The 21774-nt window shown below is 45.2% G+C and overlaps 1 protein-coding gene across 1 annotated transcript in view; it reads right to left on the bottom strand.

The window, feature by feature from the left end:
* Positions 1 to 3029: 3029 nt before the first annotated feature.
* Positions 3030 to 21774, bottom strand: part of LOC129462251 (coiled-coil domain-containing protein 162-like) — a 48892-nt gene continuing 30147 nt past the window's right edge. Inside the window, 9 exon segments of the mRNA XM_055242088.2 lie at positions 3030 to 3245; positions 5360 to 5484; positions 10020 to 10131; positions 14349 to 14563; positions 16011 to 16158; positions 17119 to 17250; positions 17498 to 17644; positions 19909 to 20075; positions 21036 to 21093. Coding sequence (XP_055098063.2) covers positions 3120 to 3245; positions 5360 to 5484; positions 10020 to 10131; positions 14349 to 14563; positions 16011 to 16158; positions 17119 to 17250; positions 17498 to 17644; positions 19909 to 20075; positions 21036 to 21093 — 1230 coding nt within the window. The 3' untranslated portion in view covers positions 3030 to 3119.

The following is a 21774-nucleotide window of genomic DNA, read 5'->3' as shown; positions in this document are numbered from 1 at the left end:
GTTAATTATATTTATTCTAATTATTCACTCAGAAACTGGGGAAATAGTCACAGGGTGGGTCCATGTGCCAATTTGGTCCACTGTAATTCAGACCTGAGCTATGACTCTTTCTATAGCACCTTACCACTGTAAGCCTTCATTTTGTCTGGTAAGCCACAGTGGTGTTTTGGGAACAAGAATTAGCATTAATTTAGGCCCTGGGTCTAGTAACCACCAAAATGTCTGGATATTTTCTTTTCTCTGAAGAACAGTAATTTAAGAAAATGATTGCAGGTCCCTTAGGGAAGGGTTTGGAAAAAGATGTATAACATGAACCTGCAGCAGTGAAGGGTCCTTCCTCAAGGAGCTCCATCCTCCCCTTTGGTCAAGGGCCTCTGGTCTGTGAATTGGAACCTGGGTCAGGGGCTGTGACTCTTCACTGTGGTGACTCAAGTTTTGGCTACTAGACCTATAGATTTTTCTGTTATATACATTAAGCAATTTTCTGTTACATACATTAAGCAATGTTATATACATTAAGCAATTTCTGTTACATACATTAAGCAATCTATGATTTCGTATGATTTCATACCTGGGGACACATTAACTACCAAAGATCTCTGCAGGCCAAGGGATTCTGACTACTGATACATCCCTATTGCCCTTTATAATGGATGTGTCCACCTTGTCTTTGCCAGTTAAAGCCTGCCACTTTGCTCTTCTACTTTGGAATTGCATTTTCTTCATTGAAATCACAGGGCCCATCTCAATGGCAATGAGAAATTTGATGAGCTTATAAATGCAACTGTCATTGTAATTTAGCATGCCCCTAATAAAAATTTGTGCTTGATTTTTAGCAATATTATCCCTGTGACTGAGAAATAAGAGATACTTTTAGGGGTATCATGGAAGTTCTCTGGTTTCAGATCATGAATTAAGCCTAGAATTAAAGGTCATGACTTGCCATTTTCTTCCAGAAGTGCTGAAGTGCATTCAGAAAAATCCACCTCACACCACAGTCTCTATAGTCAACATGACTACCATGATAGTCAATGTAGTAGCAATTTAGGCTCCTAAAGGCACATGCTTCAGCAGGTACTTCAGCACAATCTGCCACAGGTAATAACGTGATTGTGATGCCACTGCATGCAAAGAATACTAACATTCCAATTTCCTGTTGGCTCAGCACTGTGTTCAAGCCTAAGGTTGCAGCCAACCAAATCCCAAGTTCCATCTGTGTTCTGTTTCAGTACATTTTCTGTTGCTTATAACACAATACCTGAAATGGGGAAATTTGTGAAGAAAAGGAATTTATTTCTTCAAGTTATGGAGGCTGGGAAACCTAAGGTTGAGGAGGCATGTCTGGTAAGAGCCTTCTTGCTGGTGGGGACCCTCCACAGAGACCTGAGGCAGCACAGGGCGTCACATGGTGAGGGAGCTGAGCATGCTAGCCCAAGTCTTCCTTTCTTATAAAGCCACCAGTCCCACTCCCATGATAGTCCATTAATTTAACAACCCACAAATCCAATCCATGAATGGATTAATCGATTCATAAAGGCAGAGTCCTCATGACCCAATCACCTCTTAAAGGTCTCACCTTTCAGTACTGCCACATTGGGGATTAAATTTTAACATGAGTTTTGGAGAGGACAAACACTCAAACCATAGCAGGTCTATCCTCTGGGAACACCCTACTCCTGGTACCAGTTCTGTATCAGTCATGGGCCAATCGGGAGATAGAAAGCACACAGTAATTCAAACAGGGAAAGTTTGATATAAAGAATTATTAACTATAACAAAGGATTGGCATACTGCTTGTAAGCAATAAAGAGAACTCTAAAGAATACAAGGATAGCGGATGTAGGGACCAGCCACTACCCTTCAGGGCTGAGATCCAGACCTCATTGGAGAGGATCTGGCCAAAGCTTACTGGATGGCTGGGAAATTCACCGAGACTGTAAAGCTACTCAAAGGGGTGCTGGAGGGGACCCATCACAGGAGGTGCCATGCAAGTGACACTCTACCATGGAGCTACATGCATCACTGGAGCCAGGCACCGCAGAAGCTGTATATACTACAAGAACCTGGTGCTGCAGAAGCCATGCACACTGCAAGAGCCTGCCTAGAGGAGCACAAGGTAACCTGGGAAAAAACCCTGCCACCTCCTACAGGGTCCCTCCAGCAACCTCTACTGACAAAGCTTAACTTCTTGCCAGTTGGCAAAGAGGAAATATTTATAGGGTCCATATTTGTTATTGCAGAACAGACAATAAAGAATGAATTTGGAGCTGAGATATAAGTTGATAACTGATACAGTATTTTATCATACTGAAGTTTTCTGATATCAGAGTTATCAATTTTCCTATTGGCTTTTATATTGTTTAAAAAATCAGTTTGTGCATGTGTGTCGTGTGTATATGTATGCATGTGTATGTATGTGCATTTAGATCTTTAATCCATTTGGAATTTATAGTGTATGGGGTAAGGTGACGATTTAATTTATTCTAAATAACCTCCATGTTCTCTTTAGTTTGAAACGCCATGTATATCATATATAAATTTATGCATGTAAATATGTTTCTCTGTTCCATTCATCTGTTTATTAATTGCTTTACAATACAGATTTTCTTGTCTGAACAAAGGACTTGGGTTAGGACTTTATACTAAAGTCTGAGGAAGTCTTTGGCATTTATAGGAAGAATGAAAAGATTAATAGAGGATGGCAAATTTGTTTTCTAAGTGAAACAAATGCTTTGACGTTCATTTGTCTGTTAATCTCTATTAACATACTTTGGTTTTTCACTTGTTAGTAAACACTGCTTAGAAGCAAGGGCCTCCATCTTAGCTGTCCTGTCTACCCACTAACTCTAGAATTCGTATTGAGAGGCTGCTGGTTGACCAGAGGCAAAGGCTAGCTTGTAGAAATGCAAATCAATGCTTAGGTTTTAAAGTCTAGGACCAACCCCTGCTTCACCTGGGGTTGGTTCAAGATGTAATCATCCTAGTCCTTCAACCCTGTCTTCCAAGTACAGACAAGAGAATTTCATACATAAAATTAAATAAGAGGTTTAATGGCATTTGGAGTCATTTTTATTCATTCAAATACTCATAGAAATAAAGGTTGGAAAAAGAAGATACGATCACCAGTCAGCTCTAAATGGGAATCTGGATGGAGCTGTTTGAACCTGAAAAGCTGTCAGTTGAAGATTTTCTGCCATATTGGGTAGGAAAACTTCGTCAATCCTTTTTTTGTGTTTAATAGGTACCTGTAATATAAGTAGATATCGGTGTTTATTAAGAACACGGTGAATAATTCTTGTTATAGCATCATAAAAAGTCACTTATTAATGAGACCAAGATCATTGATTCAGTCTGGGTTAGGCCATATAGTATGCCTTCTTGTCTGTATTTTGCCACTTGTCCTAAAGGGAATTGGTCAAGAATCAATCCATCAATGGAAAGCCATTTCCAGTTAAGGAAGAAACCACAGCTCATATTTCAAGTAATCTAAAAATTCCTTAACTTTTTATCATTTGTGTTAGTGCAGGGCTAATTTTTAGAAAATTAACTGTATTCTTACATTTCAGCCATGTATAAATTCCTCTTCAATCAGTATTTATCTGACTTGTCTCATAGGCCTTGCTTAAGAAGTCAGACCTGAGATCTGAAGAAGTTCCAGCTAACTGTGTACCTTCCCTGGCCTTGAGGTTTTTTGCTTGGGGTTCCCATATTGTACACAGCCACTGGGCCAGTGGGCCACAAGACATTTCATTGTAGGGTTTGTTTATTTGGTAGGGCAATGTTCATCAATTAGCCTTAGACCATCACCCTTGTGAAACTCTCAAATATAATAAATCTTCACTAATGCACTTATCTGCTTAGCAGCCTTTTCAACAAGTCACGATCACCAACACCCCCATGGTACTTACAGCTTTCAGGGTGAAATGGAGATGAAGTGATTGTTAAAAGCCCTTGTGATCCTACACATACAAAGTGAACTTTGCTTCTTTTTGAAAAAGGCTTTTGCAGAAACATAGACATATAATACAATTTCACATTTTCAAGAAAGATGACTGCACAGAGATTGGTGAGTCAAGCAAATGGTGGACATTAGTAATGTGGCCCTCACTTGGTCAAGATGGTGTTTGGGTATCTTCCCAACCTGTCTTTCCCCCTTCTTAACTGCATGTTTAGAAATCTTGAAACTTTTGATCCTTATAACTAGACCATCAGCTGCAGAATTACACCATCGAATGACTTGGAATGGCATACTTTTCTCTGAAGGAATGATTAAATCTTTTCCTCTTAATTTTTCATCAGGTAATGGGAAACAATTTTTTTTTTTTTTTTTTTGAGATGAAGTCTCGCTCTTGTTGCCCAGGCTGGAGTGCAATGGTGCAATCTCAGATCACCGCAACCTCTGCCTCCCAGGTTCAAGCGATTCTCCTTCCTCAGCCTCCCGAGTACCTGGGATTACAGGTGCCCGCCACTACGCCCAGCTAATTTTTTTTTTTTTTTTTTTTTTTTTTGGGACGGAGTCTTGCTCTGTCGCCCAGGCTGGAGTGCAGTGGCGCAATCTTGGCTCACTGCAAGCTCCGCCTCCTGGGTTCACACCATTCTCCTGCCTCAGCCTCCCAAGTAGCTGGGACTACAGGCGCACGCCACCACGCCCGGCTAATTTTTTTGTATTTTTAGTAGAGACAGGGTTTCACCGTGTTAGCCAGGCTGGTCTCAAACTCCTGGCCTCAGGTGATCTGCCTGCCTCGGCCTCCCAGAGTGCTGGGATTACAGGCGTGAGCCACTGTGCCCAGCCAGGAGTTCTTAAATGTGTTGATTAGATATGTGAATCTCTAGAAGGGATTCTGAAAGAAAATGGAGCAAAGAGTAAAATATTTACTAAAGCAGTAGAGAGGAGGCAGTGGAAGAGGAAGTATGTGTTGTTTTACATAAACTAAAAACAAACATTTTACGAGTTCTTCAAATATGTGCTAATCTGCATCCCAAGAATTTTCTTGGAAGGGTAGATTTCTCACGTGTTTTAAAATGACTTCCGAAACTATTTCTGCTCTGTTGGGGAACTCAGATAAGGAGTCTGATGCTGGTAGTTAATTGTTGAAGATGATTGGGGGAAAAAAGAAATTCAGAGATGGAACACAGCAAGGTGTTGGTACTGATTCCACACCCATTTATTGACTTGTAATCTAGAAGGTGCTATTATAGGATTATTTCAACATCAGAATTTTCTTATCCAGATTCAAGGCATCTACATAAGCTCCTGATATATAATTTTTCTAATGTAAGTCTGAAGTGACCCAAAAACCATGAAATCAAATTGTAAGGCTTTATTGTTTAATGCATGTAAATCAATCTTATTACTTACAGTCTGTGGCCTTTGAATCCATCTTGTTATTTTACTGCCTTTGAGATTAGTCTTTAAAAAGCGTTGCTGGGAGTATCTGGATGATGTGGAGACAGAAGTTGGGGAGTATTGAGCCTGGAATATAAGTTAAAATGTTAAATTATATCTCTGGTTGCAATGGATAAACCTAGATTATTTTGATTTTTTATTTTTTTGAGAGTGGGGGCCTCACTCTGTTGCCCAGGCTGGAGTGCAGTGGCATGATTATAGCTCACTATAACCTCAAATTCCTGTACCTAGATTTAATTCATAAAATTTAGGGCTTAAAATTGGCATCTAACTCAGCTTATTTTTCAGCTTCATCAATTTTGAGCAAATATGTCAAAACTTGGAGAGAGTTTTTTGCCCAGTAGTCACATGACCAAGTAAAAGTGAAGGAGGTGACGAGAGACTTGGACTATGGTAGGTAGAAGCGGATAGACTGAAAGCTACTCAAATTAGTAGGAGTTGGGAATTAACCAGATTTGCAGGGTGACAAAGAATAGCTCCCAAATTTCTGGCTTAAGCACCTGGGTATTTGGCACTACCATTTGCTGAAAGAGCATCTCCCCCACCCCAAAAGTAGGACGGGGGGAGGATAGGAAGATGGGTTCCATTCCTGTTGAACTTGTGAGCCTGAGACGAATGTAGACATTATTCACTGGATATATGGGTCATTGGATATATGGGTCTACAGCTCAGAGGAGAGTTTTGAGCTGCAGATGTAGACTTAGCAAACAGTGATTAAAGCTGTGGGAAATATGCAATTATCTGGAGACAATGTGAGGTGAGAGGAGAAGGGGCCAGAAACAGAAAGATCCCTGAACAACTTCAGTGTTTAGAGGTTGGATACAGTAGGAGGAACTAGAAAAGGAAGCCAGAGGAAGAGAAAAACCACAAGGAGCAGTGCCAGGGGAATAATTAGGAGAAGGGTGTGGTCAGCTGTTTCAAATGCTGCTGAGACACGAAATCAGTGAGAATTCAGCAGTGTCCTTTGGACTTGGAGACAGAAGTGAAGGTGATCTTGGCAAGAGCAACTGCAATGAAATGGTGGTAAAGAAAAATCAGATTGCTGGTGGTGTGGTAAAGACCTATTCTTGGCCCCCAATTGTGAATCTCCCCTAAGTCTTAGAAATAGACCTCACATTTTTTGTTCACACAGCATCCTAGAATAACAACTACATTTCCCAGTCTCCTTTGTGTGTTCTTGGGGCTAAGTGCTGGCCAATGGGATGTATGCAGAAGTGTCACAAGTGACTTCCAGGAAGCATTCCTCAAGCTTCAAGAGAGGGGTGGGCCCTTTTTGTTGCCTTCCTCCTTCCTATTGGCCGGACAGCTTAAGTAGTCATCTTGGACCATGAGGTAGTGAGCAACATTTGGAAGCCACAAGTCGAGAATGGCAAAACCTGAGAGAAATTAAGTGAGGTGAATCACGAAAGTGAGTTTAGGCAGCTCTTTTAAGAAGTCTGACTGGGAAGAGAAAGACTAGGGGCAGAGGAAGGAATATGTCGTCAAGGGGGTGGGGCGGGGGGAGCTATTTTACAGTGAATTTTATGATCCTGGCACATACGTCATAAGTAATTGTTGGTTGCAAGATTAGAGGGATGCATGGATGGGAAATGCAAGTATGTAGAAAAGAAGCAGATAGTTCAAGGCCCCTGAGAAGGTAGCAGCTGATGGGCCCTTTACATAGGGATTGGCCTGGGGAAGAAAAGGGACATCCTTTCCATGTTCACAGGAGGGAAGGAGAAGCAGCAGAGTACAGATGTAGGTGGGCTGGGAGACAGGGAGAAGACGGCATTCCTGTCTGAGGGTTTCTAATTTCTCTGTGAAGTGGGAGATGAAAGGATGAGGGGTTGGGGGGAGTGTATGAAGGTCTGAGGAGACAAGGCAGATTTAAAACAGTTGCTGCAGAGAGGAGGAGAGAGTGAGCTGACCCAACCCTCAACTCCAGTAGAGGAGCAGGTAAGCTGGGCCTAAGCCAACCAGGCATCTTAGGCTGTGGCTCCACCGATTTGTTCAAAATTGGCAACATGACCCGAGTCAGTGCAGGCAGAGCCCAGTTCTTTTTAACTGTCCCATCTCCACACCCTGCTCCTGCCATGCTGAGCATGAACAGACGGAAGCTACAGAGGTGGCTGCCATCTTGCTTCCAAAGAGCCTTGCTTCCTTTCTGCTCCCAGCCTCCTCAGAGCCAGAGATGGAGAGTGAAAGCAGTCCTCGTGAAGTAGTTCAAACCTTGATGAAGCTACCTTTAGCCAGGCCTCTTCTCAACATTTTACAGTTTTATGAGCCAAGTGGTTTCATTTTTTTCTTAAGCATTTCTAAAATAATTGATTTAGAAAAAAATCATTTCTCAGGAGTTGCAAAATCCTAGGGGAATCACGTTAATGGCAAGGAAAGAGAGCATGCCCTTTGAGTGCACCTATGCAGGATGCACCAGCAGGGATGCTGCTGTGGCTGCTGCTGCAGAAGATCCCTGGGTCACTTTGAGACTCCAGTTGGACAACAGCAGAGGAAGGAGTGAGAATATGGCTGACTTTTACTGCTTAGCATTAGCAGTATGGGTGATAGCTGACTGTGCCCTCAAACGCCTCCTCTACTTCCTGGGAAAGAAGCTTCCTTCCCACTCCTGCTCCCGCCCCAATCCTGGGAATTAGGGTCTCCCCCACCTGCCTCATGCCTCACTCTGGTTCTCCTTCACAATAGGCAAGTGTTGGAGGACATGGATGGCAGTTCACTAGGACGCATTATCCCAGGAAGGGATTAGAAAGATGCTTGGCTAGGCTGCAGGCAGCAGTGAAAGGGAGAGAAGGAAAAAATCCCCTGGCACGTGGAGAAGACAGTGTAAGGTACAGAACTGCATAGGGTCAGGTGCCAAAGTAGGGCCCTTGTGTGCTCTTGATGCCCTTTGTGTTGGGGCTGGGGCAGCAGCAACAACCAGTAGCTGGGGCAGGGGACACCAGCTCCCAATGTCAGGTCCAGGCAGCAACCCAGAGGCAGGAAGGAGGGCCCTGTGAGCTTTACTACCAAGTCCAGCTCTGCTCTTAGTAAACCCAAAGTAATCTCATCTGTGACTTTGTGCTCCTGAAAGGCTGTGTTTCCTCAGCTCATTCACGCTGGAAAGTAGCCAAAAGGAAATACAGATAAAGGGCTAAACACATGTATGCAAGTATAGTAACCAACACTTGCACAATTACTAAGTGCCACTAAGGTGTCAGACAGGAATTACTTCATTTAATCTCAGAGCAAGCCTTTGAGTGAGTATTCCCATTTTACAGAGAGGCTAATTAAGGTCTAAGGTCATGCAGCTAGCAGTGACAGAGCCAGGGCCTGAATTCTGGTGGTTTCACTCCAAAGCCCATATACTCAACCACCAGGCTATGTACAGAACAGGAAAGGAGACATGGCCAATCATAACAACAGGCCAATCATGGTTAGTGATATTTGGTGATATTTCTTTTTTTTTTTGAGACGGAGTCTTGCTCTGTCGCCCAGGCTGGAGTGCAGTGGCGCAATCTCGGCTCACTGCAAGCTCCGCCTCCTGGGTTCACGCCATTCTCCTGCCTCAGCCTCTCCGAGTAGCTGGGACTGTAGGCGCCCGCCACCACGCCCAGCTAATTTTTTTGTGTGTATTTTTATTAGAGACGGGGTTTCACCGTGGTCTCGATCTCCTGACCTTGTGATCCGCCTGCCTCGGCCTCCCAAGGTGCTGGGATTACAAGCGTGAGCCACCGCGCCCGGCCTGGTGATATTTCTAATAGTCAGATCTAGAAGAGAACTTAGAATGTATTTAGTCCTCATCTTATAGAGGAGGAAGCTGGTTTAGAGACATCCTGGGGTCTGGCCTCGGCTCCATGCTGCCTGCACTGCTCAGAGAGCTATTTTGATTGTTATTTTCAAGGACACCCCAAACCCCCAGCACCCAAGAATCATCACGTACTTTATGAATAACTGAGAAATGGGGTCATTGGTATCCCAAAGCATTAAGATGTCTCAAAATCCAATGAACTGGTTCTGGGACCAGGTGTGTGTGTGTGTGTGTGTGTGTGTGTGTGTGTGTGTGTGTGTGTGTGTGTGTGTGTGTGTGTGTGTGTGTGTGTGTGTTTGAGACGGAGTCTCGCTCTGTCACCAGGCTGGAGTGCAATGGCTCCATCTCAGCTCACTGCAACCTCCAACTCCCGGGTTCAAGCAGTTCTCCTACCTCAGCCTCCCGAGTAGCTGGAATTACAGGTGTGTGTCACCATGCCCAGCTAATTTTTGTATTTTTAGTAGAGACGGGGTTTCACCATGTTGGCCAGGAGAGTTGCAATCTCCTGACCTCGTGATCCGCCCACCTCGGCCTCACAAAGTGCTGGGATTACAGTTGTGAGCCACTGTGTCCAGCCAAGACCAGTTTTTTATGACTGAAACCTTTTAGTGTTGTATGTCAGTACTCCAAGGTGCTAAAGTAGGAAGTTTTGACTGTAAATCAGAATTAAGGTTTATCCATTTATGTGTCATTCAACAAACATTGTGGAGGACCCACTCAATAACCACTGGATAGTTATTGACTCAGTCCTCCCTGAGACCCTCCTCAGTTCAGACCCCAGAGACTGGGAGGGTTTTCTAGCCAGAGCAGGGGGTATCCTTACCGCCTGATGACCCGTGGGGACAGCTGACCGCTGGGCATCGTGAAGCTGACTCTGCAGCTCCTCTACACGCTGGAGAGCATCCAGCTTCACACTGCGCTCCTGGGCAAGCCAGCTTCTCATCTGAGGGGAAAATGAGAAGCAGAGATGCTTTGTGCTCACTTTCATTTCCTCGGTTCACAGGGGGTTCCTAGGAAGAATGGGTGTCCCAGGCTACCCTGCAAAGAGAACTGGCTCTGGCCTGATTAGGCTCAGCTCAGCCTTCTGAGAAGCAAAGAACTTCAGGAAGACCAAGAACTTAACCAAAAAGGAACAGTCCATGGAATCCCTTACACCTTATAATAGCTAGGAACTTATTCACAAGGTTATATCTTTCATGTTTATTTCATCAGATAGGTAGAGGAAGAGGGGAGTGAGGGCCCAGTGCACACAGGGCCTTGGAGGCCCAGCCACTGCATCTACAATGAGGACTTGTCAGAGCCCCTGGACAGTTTCAAACAGAGGAAAGACTTGATCTCTGTCCTAGATCTCTGCTCTCAGCTCAGCATCTGCCAGGAATGCCCTGTTCTGACAAGCCCATCTCCAGAAGCAACCTTTGTATTGGCTTGTATGGCTCTCCCCCAGCACGGCTAGCCCACACTCCCCAGCCAGACAGTGCCCGGGTCCAAAGTGTATCTCATCTGCACAGATCACAGGTGTGCTTTTTCAGTTTATAATCTCCTAATTGTTTTTACTTGCAGAAAAGTAATACATACTGTAGTGGTTTGAAGAGTACCCCCCAAATTTCATGTCTACCTGGAACCTCAGAATGTGACCTTATTGGGAAATAGGGTCTTCATAGATGGACTTGTTAGGATGAGGTCATACTGGATTTAGGGTGAGCCCTGAATCTAATGACTGTTGTCCTTATAAAGAAGATAGGATGAGGATACAGACAGTCAGAGGAGCACACAGGAAGAAGGCTCCATGATGACAGAGGCAGGATTGGAGTGAGGTAACTACAAGCCTAGGAATGCCAGAGACGAAAATGTGACTAAGAAGAGACATGGAACAGATTCTTCCTCAGAGCCTCCAAAAGGAACCAGCCTTGCCAGCACATTAGTTTCAGGCTTCTGGCCTCCCGAGCTGTGAAGGAATGCGTTTTTATTCTATTAAGCCACCCAGTTTGTGATAATTTATTAAGGCAACCCTAGGAAGTGAATACACTTGCTAATCTCAAGCATTCAGCCACGTGTGTTGTACATCCCACTCTGCCTATACATACCCGGCCAGAAGGCCCCTGCATAGTATTGCCCTAAACGTTAAAGTGGGCTCTTCCTTATGTCGGGGGCCTCCCAAGCATAGTTTAAATTTCAGAAGATTACCAGAGCTCCAGAGTTAGGAAAACTTCCTAACATAAACTAGGTCCAAAGTCCCTCTCCATACTGTAGGGATTTGTGTAGGATCCTCATTCCCTATAGGCTGGTGCCAAGGAAACATATCAAGATTTCCTGAGCCAGGCTGGCACTAGGAAACCTGAGAAATACCAGCAAGGAAGCATGCTTCCTCAGGACCTCCTTGTGTTAGGTCACTCACCCCAGTGTCACAGAGGCTGGTGAAGTGACTTGCCCAAGGCCACACAGCCAGGATTTGAGTCCAGGTCTACCTACCTGTTTCCAAGGCTGTCTACCTTCACATTCCCAACAAAAATATCAACAGCCAAAATTTACTGAGAGCTATGTATCACACCGTGATTTTGCTGTTGTTTGTTTTGAGACAAAGTCTCACTCTGTCACGCAGGCTGGAGTGCATTGGCACAATCTTGGCTCACTGCAACCAGGTTCAAGTGATCCTCCCACCTCAGCCCTCCGAGTAGCTGGGACCACAGATGCACACCACCACCCCTGGCTAATTTTTGTATTTTTTGTAGAAACAGGGTTTCACCATGTTGCACAAGCAATCCTCCCACCTTGGCCTCCCAAAGTGCTGGGATTACAGGAGTGAGCCACCGCGCCTGGCCTGTTTATTTTTGTTAATTTTTTACTTTTTTTTATTTTTTAGAGACAGGGTCTTACTCTTTCACCCAGGCTGGAGTACAGTGGCATAATCTTAGTTTACTGCAGGCTTGAACTCCTGGGCTCAAGAGATCCTCCTGCTTCAGCCTCCCAAGCAGCTGGGACTACAGGCATGCCTGTTTTAGGCCTGGTTTTAAGGGCTTTATTTGAATTACCTAATTTCCTAATTTAATCATCCCCCAAATTCAGTGAAGTGAGTACATTGTTTCCATTGTAATGATGAAGAAACCAAAGCATAGGGAGGCCACAGACCTTGCCCAAAGCCACACCACTGGAGGGCCGGCAGTATGAACCACTCAGTTCCACTCCAGGGCCTGTGTTCTAAATCACTGGTCCCCAACCTTTTTGGCACCAGGTATTGGTTTCATGGAAGACAGTTTTTCCACGGGGTGGGGGCAAATGGTTTCAAGATGAAGCTGTTCTACCTCAGATCATCAGGCACTAGCTAGATTCTCATAAGGAACAGGCAACCTAGATCCCTCACATGTGCAGTTCACAATAGGGTTTGTGCTCCTATTAGAATCTAAGGAGCATTGGTCTGACAGGAGGTGGAGCTCAGGCAGTTATGCTGTCTGCTGCTCATCATCTGCTGTGCAGCCCAGTTTCACAGGCTATGGACCCCTGCCAGTCCACAGCCCGGGAGTTGGAAACCCCTGCTATAAATGACCTCAACCAGGTGCAGGCAACAGGTTAGGACACTGAGGCTCTCCGAGGTCAGACAATGAACATCTGCCCATGGAGTCAGAGGCCGGAGATAGATTAAAGAAGCCACTTCTGGCTGGAAGGGGCCGGGGGTGAGGGTGAGGGGCTCGGGTCTTGCTGGCTGAGGATTGCTGTTTAGAGTAGGTAGGCGCAGGGACACGAGCTGTCAGGAGAGCTGGAGGTGTACTCTACAAAGGGCCAATGGCTTATACGTACATATGATAAAGTGCACATCTGTTGAGAGAAACCTCAAAATATTTGTTTTGACCACCTCTAGAATCTCTGCCATGAAACAAATAATTAGCTAGAGAAAACCTTTAAGAAATGAATCTATGAACTTCTCTGTTTTTGTGGTGGCTTTTAGAAAAGCATAATTTGTAACAAAATTAGGATGCCAAAGTTTTCTTATAGGTTCATATTTTTGTTTACTTTTCAGGCAATAAATATGAAATTCTAATTTTTGTTCTAAAGCTACTCATTTTCTCTACCCATTTCTATATAAATATTTTCTTTAGCTTTTACTCAATTCAAATTTTAATCTTTTTTTGTCATTTTTGTGGATAGAATTCTCCTTATTGATCTCTTCCTTGAGCACTTACTTGACCAGGGGCTGGGCGCGGTGGCTCATGCCTGTAATCCCAGCACTTTGGGAGGCCAAGGCAGGCGGATCACCTGAGATCAGGAGTTCGAGACCAGCCTGGCCAACGTGGTAAAACCCCGTCTCTACTAAAAATACAAAAATTAGCTGGGCATAGTGGCTCGTGGCTCATGTCTGTAGCCCCAGCTACAAAGGAGGCTGAGGTGGGAGAATTGCTTGAATCTGGGAGGTGGAGGTTGCAGTGAGCCAAGATTACACCACTGCACTCCAGTCTGGGTGACAGATGAGACTCTGTCTCAAAAAAAGAAAAAAAAAAAAACACTTGACCAATAATTTGTCTTTCAATTTCCATTTCCTTCTATCTCTGATGAATGAATTCAGTGATTTGCTCATTCAATGGATATGTGTGAGGCGCCTGCTTTGGAAATTACTTTTTCCTTTTTTATTGAATTACATTGTTTTCTGCTTTGTTGAAACTTGTATTAATCCACATCTACATTCTAGTATTCTCTTCTATTTCTTTGTTGTTAGGTATAGTTAACAAAATACATTGGATCTGCAAACCACTTTTGCCTTTCATTTTTGTCTCTGCAGTTCCTAAAACACTTGAATAAAATCTACTTGTCATAGCCTCCATTAACACTTGCTGCTTTTCCAGGTTACTTCTTGGAATTTTCTAAAAGATTCCTAGTTCAAAGATGAGAGCTGGGTAGAAACAGGGTTTTCCAGTAGGTTACAGGGGTCCTGAGATTCCGAGCCCTGAGGCAGCCAAGCCACCATGGCCTGCCCAACAATACCTGTGGTATGGGGAGACACTGTGGGGAGAGAGGCTGCCATTCTCCTGGGCTGCCTATAAGTGACAGAGGTTGAGAAACACTGCTGTGGGGGACAGGAGAGAGGCATGGGCACGCAGGGGAAGGATGCAGCAGCCCTCGCTAGGGCACCAGGTGCACTCTGGTTGGACACTCCCTCTTACTGAGGTTTACCTGGTGGAGGTCCCTCTTCATTTTTTTCTGCTGCAGTTGGCCCAGCTTAGAAGCCTTCTCAGCCTCTTTGCTAAGGAGCTGCAGTTGCTGTTCTTTTTGCCCCACATCTTCGAAGAGCTTCTCCATCCTGGATGTTTTCATGAAATGCAGCTGCTGCTGGATGAGAGCTTCCTGGGTCACTCTATGTTCTAACTCCTTCAGCAGTTGAGCCTGTGGCAGGAAAACACCAAAAGAAAGGAGGAGGCAGGGAGCCTTTCTTCCCAGCAGAAGTGGGGAGAGGTTGGACAGCATAATAACCATCCCCTCCTTTGGGGCTCAGGGACACAACTACATGGTGTATTCCTAGGCTCTAGAAAATGCGGCCCAATGATTCTGTCCTGTGCCAGCAAGAGCACCAGGATCTAGCCTAGCCTGGCATTTACACTGTGAGCCCTGCAGTGACAGTCAGAGGGAAGCAGAACAGACACCAAAAGCCAGGCATGCGATCACGCCACTGTACAGCAGTACCAGGGCAAATAATTTGGTCTTTTAATACCCAGATTTGATAATATGTATCAGTTTACTAACCAGATAATCATATCTAGCACAAACAACATTTACATTGTCGTGGAGCCTTTGTCAGGAGGTAGCCGTGGAAGCATTTAACACCAAGGAGACGGAGCCATGCCATACACACAATGAGTGAAGATAGGAGGTTCTGATTTAGGCTCTGTTTTCACTTCCAAAAATCTGGGGAAGTCAGATTCTAGATAGTTAAAGAAGGATAAGGGTAGAAATAATTTGGTTCTGTTCCAAAGTTTTTCTAATAAGTATTATCCTAAGTACTAGATGGTCAATACTTAATATTATTATTCATACCTGTATGATGACTTTACAGTTTATAATATACTTTACATAGTTAACTCATCTGATGCAGAATCATGGAGGAATTAGGGCCCAAGATGAACAAACTAAATTTCATGCTTTAAATATGCCTAGCTTTCCCAGGCTGTTACTTCAACTCGGCTGTTCTCACTCTAAACCTAGAGTCGCCCTGCTTCATTCATGCCCAGAAGGTTGGCACAGTAAGGAAATGCGTAGGCTTAGAATGCCTTTATTTTGGTGCCAGCCCCTATCGCACAGCAGTAACTTCTGGAAGTGAGACACAGTATGGATCATTGGGAAAGGACAGAGTCTCGCGTGGGGGATAATACTGCAAGGCTGGACCACACTCTACTTGCCAAGGATTGTTGTCAACTGAAAGTGTGCTGCTTGCCTCATGAAAGCCTGTGTTCAAGGCAGAGGCCTAGATCACAGGATCCCAGGACAGCCTCTAGCAAAAAGATCCTCAAAGAAATGGACACACATACACACACACACACACACACACACACGTATGTGATAATGATCTTGCTTATGAGTAATATTTTCTCAGCCGCATATGAGTAAGAACAATAGCCTTTTGGCCACCACCCTTGGTTTCTGGGCTGGAGAGGAGGGAGGAGAAGGGAAGCCCAAGTCCAGGCCATCTTTTCCTGGATGTGCCATCTGTGTGGCTTCAGGCTATGGCGCTCTGGTGACTGCTCCTGGCAGCCACAGCACCAAGTGTGGTGGCCACGTTCAGCTTTGCAGAGTTAACTGCAAAGGGAACAAGGAAGAGGGTCTGAGGCTCGGATATCTGGCTGTCCTGCTGCTTCCATATCCTCGCGCTGTCGGCCTGTGCCCTGGCCAGGGCCTGCCTGAGAGCCAGGACCTGCTGACGAAATAAACCCACTTCTCGCTCTGCCATCAGCTTGATGCGCAAATACTCTTTTTTACTTTGAATAGATTCCTGTAAACATCCCAAACACAGTAAGATAGGAAATAGGTTTCCTTTCCAGATTTTTAGTTTCAAAAGCAGTATCTAAACCACTTTCCCATCCATTCTTCTTTCAAACTTCTGGTAAAAGGGAGCTCCTGCTAGTCACTGCTTCCATGATTTTATTTTATTGTTTATTTATTTAGAGATGGAGTCTTTCTCTGTCAACCCAGCCTGGAGTACAGTGGTACAATCTTGGCTCACTGCAACCTCTACCTCCCAGGTTCAAGCAATTCTTCTGCCTCAGCCTCCTGAGTAGCTGAGACTACAGGTGCCCGCCACCACACCCGGCTAATTTTTTTGTATTTTTAGTAGAGATTGGGTTTCATCATGTTGGCCAGGCTTCTCTCAAACTCCTGACCTCAGGTGATCTGCCCACCTTGGTCTCTCAAAGTGCTGGGATTACAGGCATGAGCCACCATGTCCAGTCTGCTTCCATGATTTTAATTCAGAAGAGGGTAACATATCAGAGTAAATACTTTCAGAAACAGGATGTGAAAGTTTCCAAATAGCTATCAATATGCGCTTTGGATTCAATTTGCCTTAAAGCAGATTTCTCACTTATTATTTTGTGACTTCATTTTCCTCAGATAATCATGTATGAAACCCAAAGATATGCAGTATTTTGACAAAGCAGCCTCAAGCCCTTGGTGAAGCTTTTCCTCCATCTTTTCACTGTCCTCCCTTATGCTGAATTCTCTGATCTGTTCTTTCTTGCCCCTTTTGCTTCTGCCCCCTTTCTATTTCTCCTGAAGTTCTCACATGGCCTGTTCCCAGGAAAAATCACCAACTGTCAGGTCCTTCAGGATGGTTGGCCCTGCCACCTGACACCAGTGCCACTCACAGCTACAGTGACACCATGGCAGCTGCAGCCATGGAGGCTTGGGATCAGCCATCCTGGGGACTGTCTGGGCCCCCCCCACCAGAGCTCACCTTCTCTGCCCTGCTTAGCTGGGCCTGGAAGCGTGCCTGCTGCACAGCCAGCCTCCAGCAGCCCAGGCTCCTCACTTTGCACACCAGGGTGGCCAGGCTGCAGTTGTCCTGCTCCAAGGCCCACAGCTGTTCCTGCTAAGAAGTCTCATTTTCAGGAAAGGCTGCCCCCAACATTTTCATAGGAAGGGCACAAACCCTAACATCAGAAACATGCATTCCAGAAGATGACACAATTGTGCAGTGCGTCCCTGTGCCCTCTTTACAATGCCTGATGCAATGCTTTCTCAGAGAAATCAGGCTGGAATGCTAACAGGGTGAATGGTGGAGTCAGATGCTAGGATGAAACGCTGATATCACATTGCTAAATGAAATCACATACTTTGGCTGGGTTTTCTTTCATTCCTTCATCAGGGCTGGCAGAGCCCCATTTTTTCTTTAGGTCCTTCATATTGTCAATCCCTTCTGTTCTCACTTCACCGATGAGCTCACACACTTTCTGGATCAAATTAAGCTGATTCTCATCCAGCTTCTCTTGCAAATTGCAGAATCAAGTCAAGGAAGTAAAATGGATTTGGGTAGTGTGAAGGGCAGTTGAAGAAAAGCCATTTTGCCTTCTACAACTTAACTTTTGTAAGTAATTTCACATTAAGATATCACCTACTCAGACAATTATTCTGACATGTACTATAAGGAAGTCACACTTAGCGGCCCCCTGAGTGCTGTCTTTTATTCACAGGGCTTCATCATCTGGACACCAGCACATCTTAGATTGTGCCTTCCTCGTCAACACCAAGGCAAGCTGAGCCAGGAGGACAGTGGAAGGTCACACAGGTAGAAAACCTGCTGACCAAACTGCCCCTGGTAAGAGTTACTTGGGAAGCTGAACCAAAGATTTTTGCAGCTAGTTGACTCACAGCAGAATGTGACCAGACAAGACACTGCAGATGAGCCACTCCTGAGGAGCTCTGTTAAATATAGATAAAGTGGAGGAGGGAGTCAGGCTGGCTGCCTTCCTATTTAGGATCTAGCAGAAACCTCATTAGGAAATATTCCGTTCTGGATGGCTTCTGGCTAAATGGCTTGTGAGGAAACAGCTTGATCAATGGTAAGTACAACTGAAGACCCAGTGCTATGGACTGAATCGTGTCTTCCTCAGATTCATATGTTGAAACCCTAACCAGCAATGTGACAGCATCTAGAGATAGGATCTTTAAGAGGTAATTAAGATTAAAATGAGGACATAAGGGTGAGGCTCTATTGCAATAAACTGTGGCCTTATAGGAAGAGGGAGAGAAAGAGACCTTTCTTTTCCTCCATCTCTTCCATGTGAGGACAGTGAGAAGGCAGCCACCTGCAAGCCAGGAAGCATGCCCTCAGCCAGAAGCAGACCACGCTGGCACCCTGATCTCAGACTTCTGGCTTCCAGAACTGTGAGAAATACACTTTCTGTTGTTTAAGCTGTGCAGCCTATCATATTTTGTTATGGCAGCCTGAGCAGACTAAGACACCCAGTGTCTCTGGGGTGAGAGGTAGGGTAGGGGTGTCCTCTCACTTCTAAACCACTTCCCTGGAGAGGAAGGCAGGAGGAGGTTGCCCAGCTGGGAGCCATGCAGGGAAGCCTGGCTCTGGCCACACAACAGAAGCTTTAGCACTTCGTGGGACCCTGGAATATAACAGGGATTCCCTACTGTAGGAGGCTTGGTGGAACTACTTCAGCCTGGGAAACAGAGAGAATCTACTTTTTAACTGGGAATCTGGCAGAAGCTAAAAGGAACTTAAGACATTTCTCAACAATCTCACACCTGAAAGATGGCTTAGCAAATTCCAGCTGTCACTGTCTGCCCATCCTTCTCCTGCAGCACCAGACCTAATACATTTTGTGTTTGATCCCTTAATATGTGTAAGCATTTACACTGCAAGTAAGAGGAAATTCTCGCTGGAATGACCAGGCCAAGGTGAGTACTGGTGGAAGCTCCTGTTAACCTAACAACCCTCAGGGCCACTCTGCAATCCTGGGGAGAGACGCAAGGACCCAAATGGGGCTGGCTTTGGGGTGTATCCAATAGCAGGGAAGGGGACAGGGTTGGGGGAAGCTGTGGACTTGCAGGTGGTAGGTTGTACTGAAATTCACACCAGTGAGTCAGCTGGACCAGTCTCCCTGATGGCCCATTTTAGGAATGGGGCATCTATCTTACGGCTGCGCAAACATCAGATGAAAGCGATTGGCTTCCACAGTGCTGCGGGTGCACGCGCGCCCCATCACTTCTGCAATGGGTCTTTGCTGACATTGAATGTGAGAGTGAGGCTGGCAGGCATTTTGAGGGTTGGAAAAAATTGTGGAAGCTGATTCAAATTCTGAATGTGTCCAGGGAGTTCTCCAGAGGCACCTGCTGCTACCTACATAAGGTCTGGCCTGGCCCAGGCACTGTAGTCTGGAAAGTCACACTAACAGATAAAATGGTGGTAGAAACTGGGGAAGTGGGGGATTGGGGGGAGCAGAACACTCTCTTCTCCCAACAGCAATCAGACAGTGACAATGGCAACTGTCAACAGAGGGTAAAAAACAGACTTCTATATTATCCCCAAATTCAGTGTCTGTCGTGGTTAATGACAACCCGTTGCTGACTCTCTTTCTGCAGTGAAAGCTTAGAGCTAGAAAATTCTTGGGCCTAAGAATCTCTTGTTACCACAAAGCCCATCATTCTGTCGTCGATCCCTGGGTGTGCAGCCACCATGGGAATCTGTTACACTCGGCTCCCCAATGGGTGGCCCAGACGTTCAACATGGGACACTTACTTTTATGTGTAAACAGGTCTCAAACAAAGCTCGGACTAATGCTTCGTATTCTTCTTGGACTTCTTTTCTAATCTACTTCTTGAGATTCAGATTCACCTCTTCCCAGTCTGTGAGTTGGGCTCTCAGAGCGGTGATTTCCATGCTCATATCATGACTGAGCTCTGCAATCCAGAAGCATGAGAAAGTGTGTGTGTGTGTGTGTTTAGGAGTTTCAAACTGCTACTACAAAATAGTTTCTTATAGATCAGTATTGAATTTCACTTCTATTTTAAACCTAAAGAAGAGAGTGAACATTCTGCTGCATAAATGTGGGCAGAAGAATTTAAGGACAATTCAAAGGCCCTAGAAAAGTGCCAGGCACTGACTGGTGAATAAGTGACCCCAGAAAAGCCACTACATAGGCCCTTTTCAGTTAGAGAAAAATACTTCAACTGTCTTGGCCTCCATTTCCAAACTGGCCTCCCCTTGACACCTCAGCCCAAACATCCCTTTTCTTTTTTGGAATGCATTTTATTTTATTTATTTATTTATTTTGAGACAGAGTTTTCCCCTTGTTGCCCAGGCTGGAGCGATCTTGGCTCACTGCAACCTCCACCTCCCGGGTTCAGGCAATGCTCCTGCCTCAGCCTCCCGAGTAGCTGGGATTACAGGCGTGCGCCACCACACTTGGCTAATTTTGTATTTTTAGTACAGACAGGGTTTCTCCATGTTGGTCAGGTTGGTCTGGAACTTCTGACCTCAGGTGATCTACCCACCTTGGCCTCCCAAAGTGCTGGGATTACAGGTGTGAGTCACCACGTCTGACCTGGAATGCACCTTAACTGGCATCAAAAGAAAACAAGCAACAACAAAACTCCCCAAAGTAACAACAAAAACAGAACAAAACAAAACCAGTACAAAATAACAAAAGCGACCAAAAAACTCAAGAAAAAAAAATGCACCCTAAGGAGGGTTGCTCACCAAAAGTGAAAGCACACTCCTTGGTGTTCCTGCAGTGGACCTTCACTGACGGGACTTCTATGGGTGACACAAGCAAATGACTCTAAGGCATCCCATAGCTGGCTAACCCTGAGAGAGTGGATGTGAGAAACGGAGAAGAGAAACTTTTAATAGGAAATGACCTACCTGGCCAGCACTGTCTTCAGGTGGACCCTGGCCTCTTTGTGTAGCATCTAATTCCTGGGCAGGAGAAAGCAGTACACAACAAAACTCAAACATTTAGTCTTCCAACCATGGCTCAAGTCAGTACAGCACATTCCAAACACCTCCTATTTGTGTTAATGGAGCTCCATTTTGAGAACCTTAGGCTGTGCCTGGAGCTGAGACCGTGTGAGTTGCCCCACTGGACTTCAGGATGCCTAACACAGCCTCAAAAGACAATGACTTCCAGGTACCCACAGTGATGCCAAGAACTGAGTAATGGGGATAGGCCAAAAGGGGGGTGGCTCCAAGGCTCATTGTTCATCATTTTAATGCTTCATTTGGTGTTTTGGCTAGTGGTTTAGATTTTTGAACTTTTCTAAGGTATAAACTAAAATCACACTAAACCTCTGATGCAATCTACCTTCACAATAGTGGGCAGCCCAGGGCAGGAGGACTGACTCTTCCATCCCACCAGTGGGCTCATATTTTAAGGAAGTCTCCAGTGAGACTGGCCCATGACATGCTTCCTGAAGAGAGAGTTTACTCAAGGATCCTGGCTTCTTTCCCAGACCAGGAACAGCACATGGTGCCTTGTGTTTGCCGAGGGTGGAAAGGACAGCTATGCACTTTCCCCTGGAGGGCCAGCCCCTTTGTTGCTCACCTTTTGTATTCCCCACCGGACACCTCCCAAGCACATAACCTAGTGTGCAACTGAGA

The sequence above is a fragment of the Symphalangus syndactylus genome, chromosome 2 (genome assembly GCF_028878055.3).
Source record: "Symphalangus syndactylus isolate Jambi chromosome 2, NHGRI_mSymSyn1-v2.1_pri, whole genome shotgun sequence".
Taxonomy (NCBI): domain Eukaryota; kingdom Metazoa; phylum Chordata; class Mammalia; order Primates; family Hylobatidae; genus Symphalangus; species Symphalangus syndactylus.
This window is presented reverse-complemented; position numbering and strand designations above follow the sequence as displayed.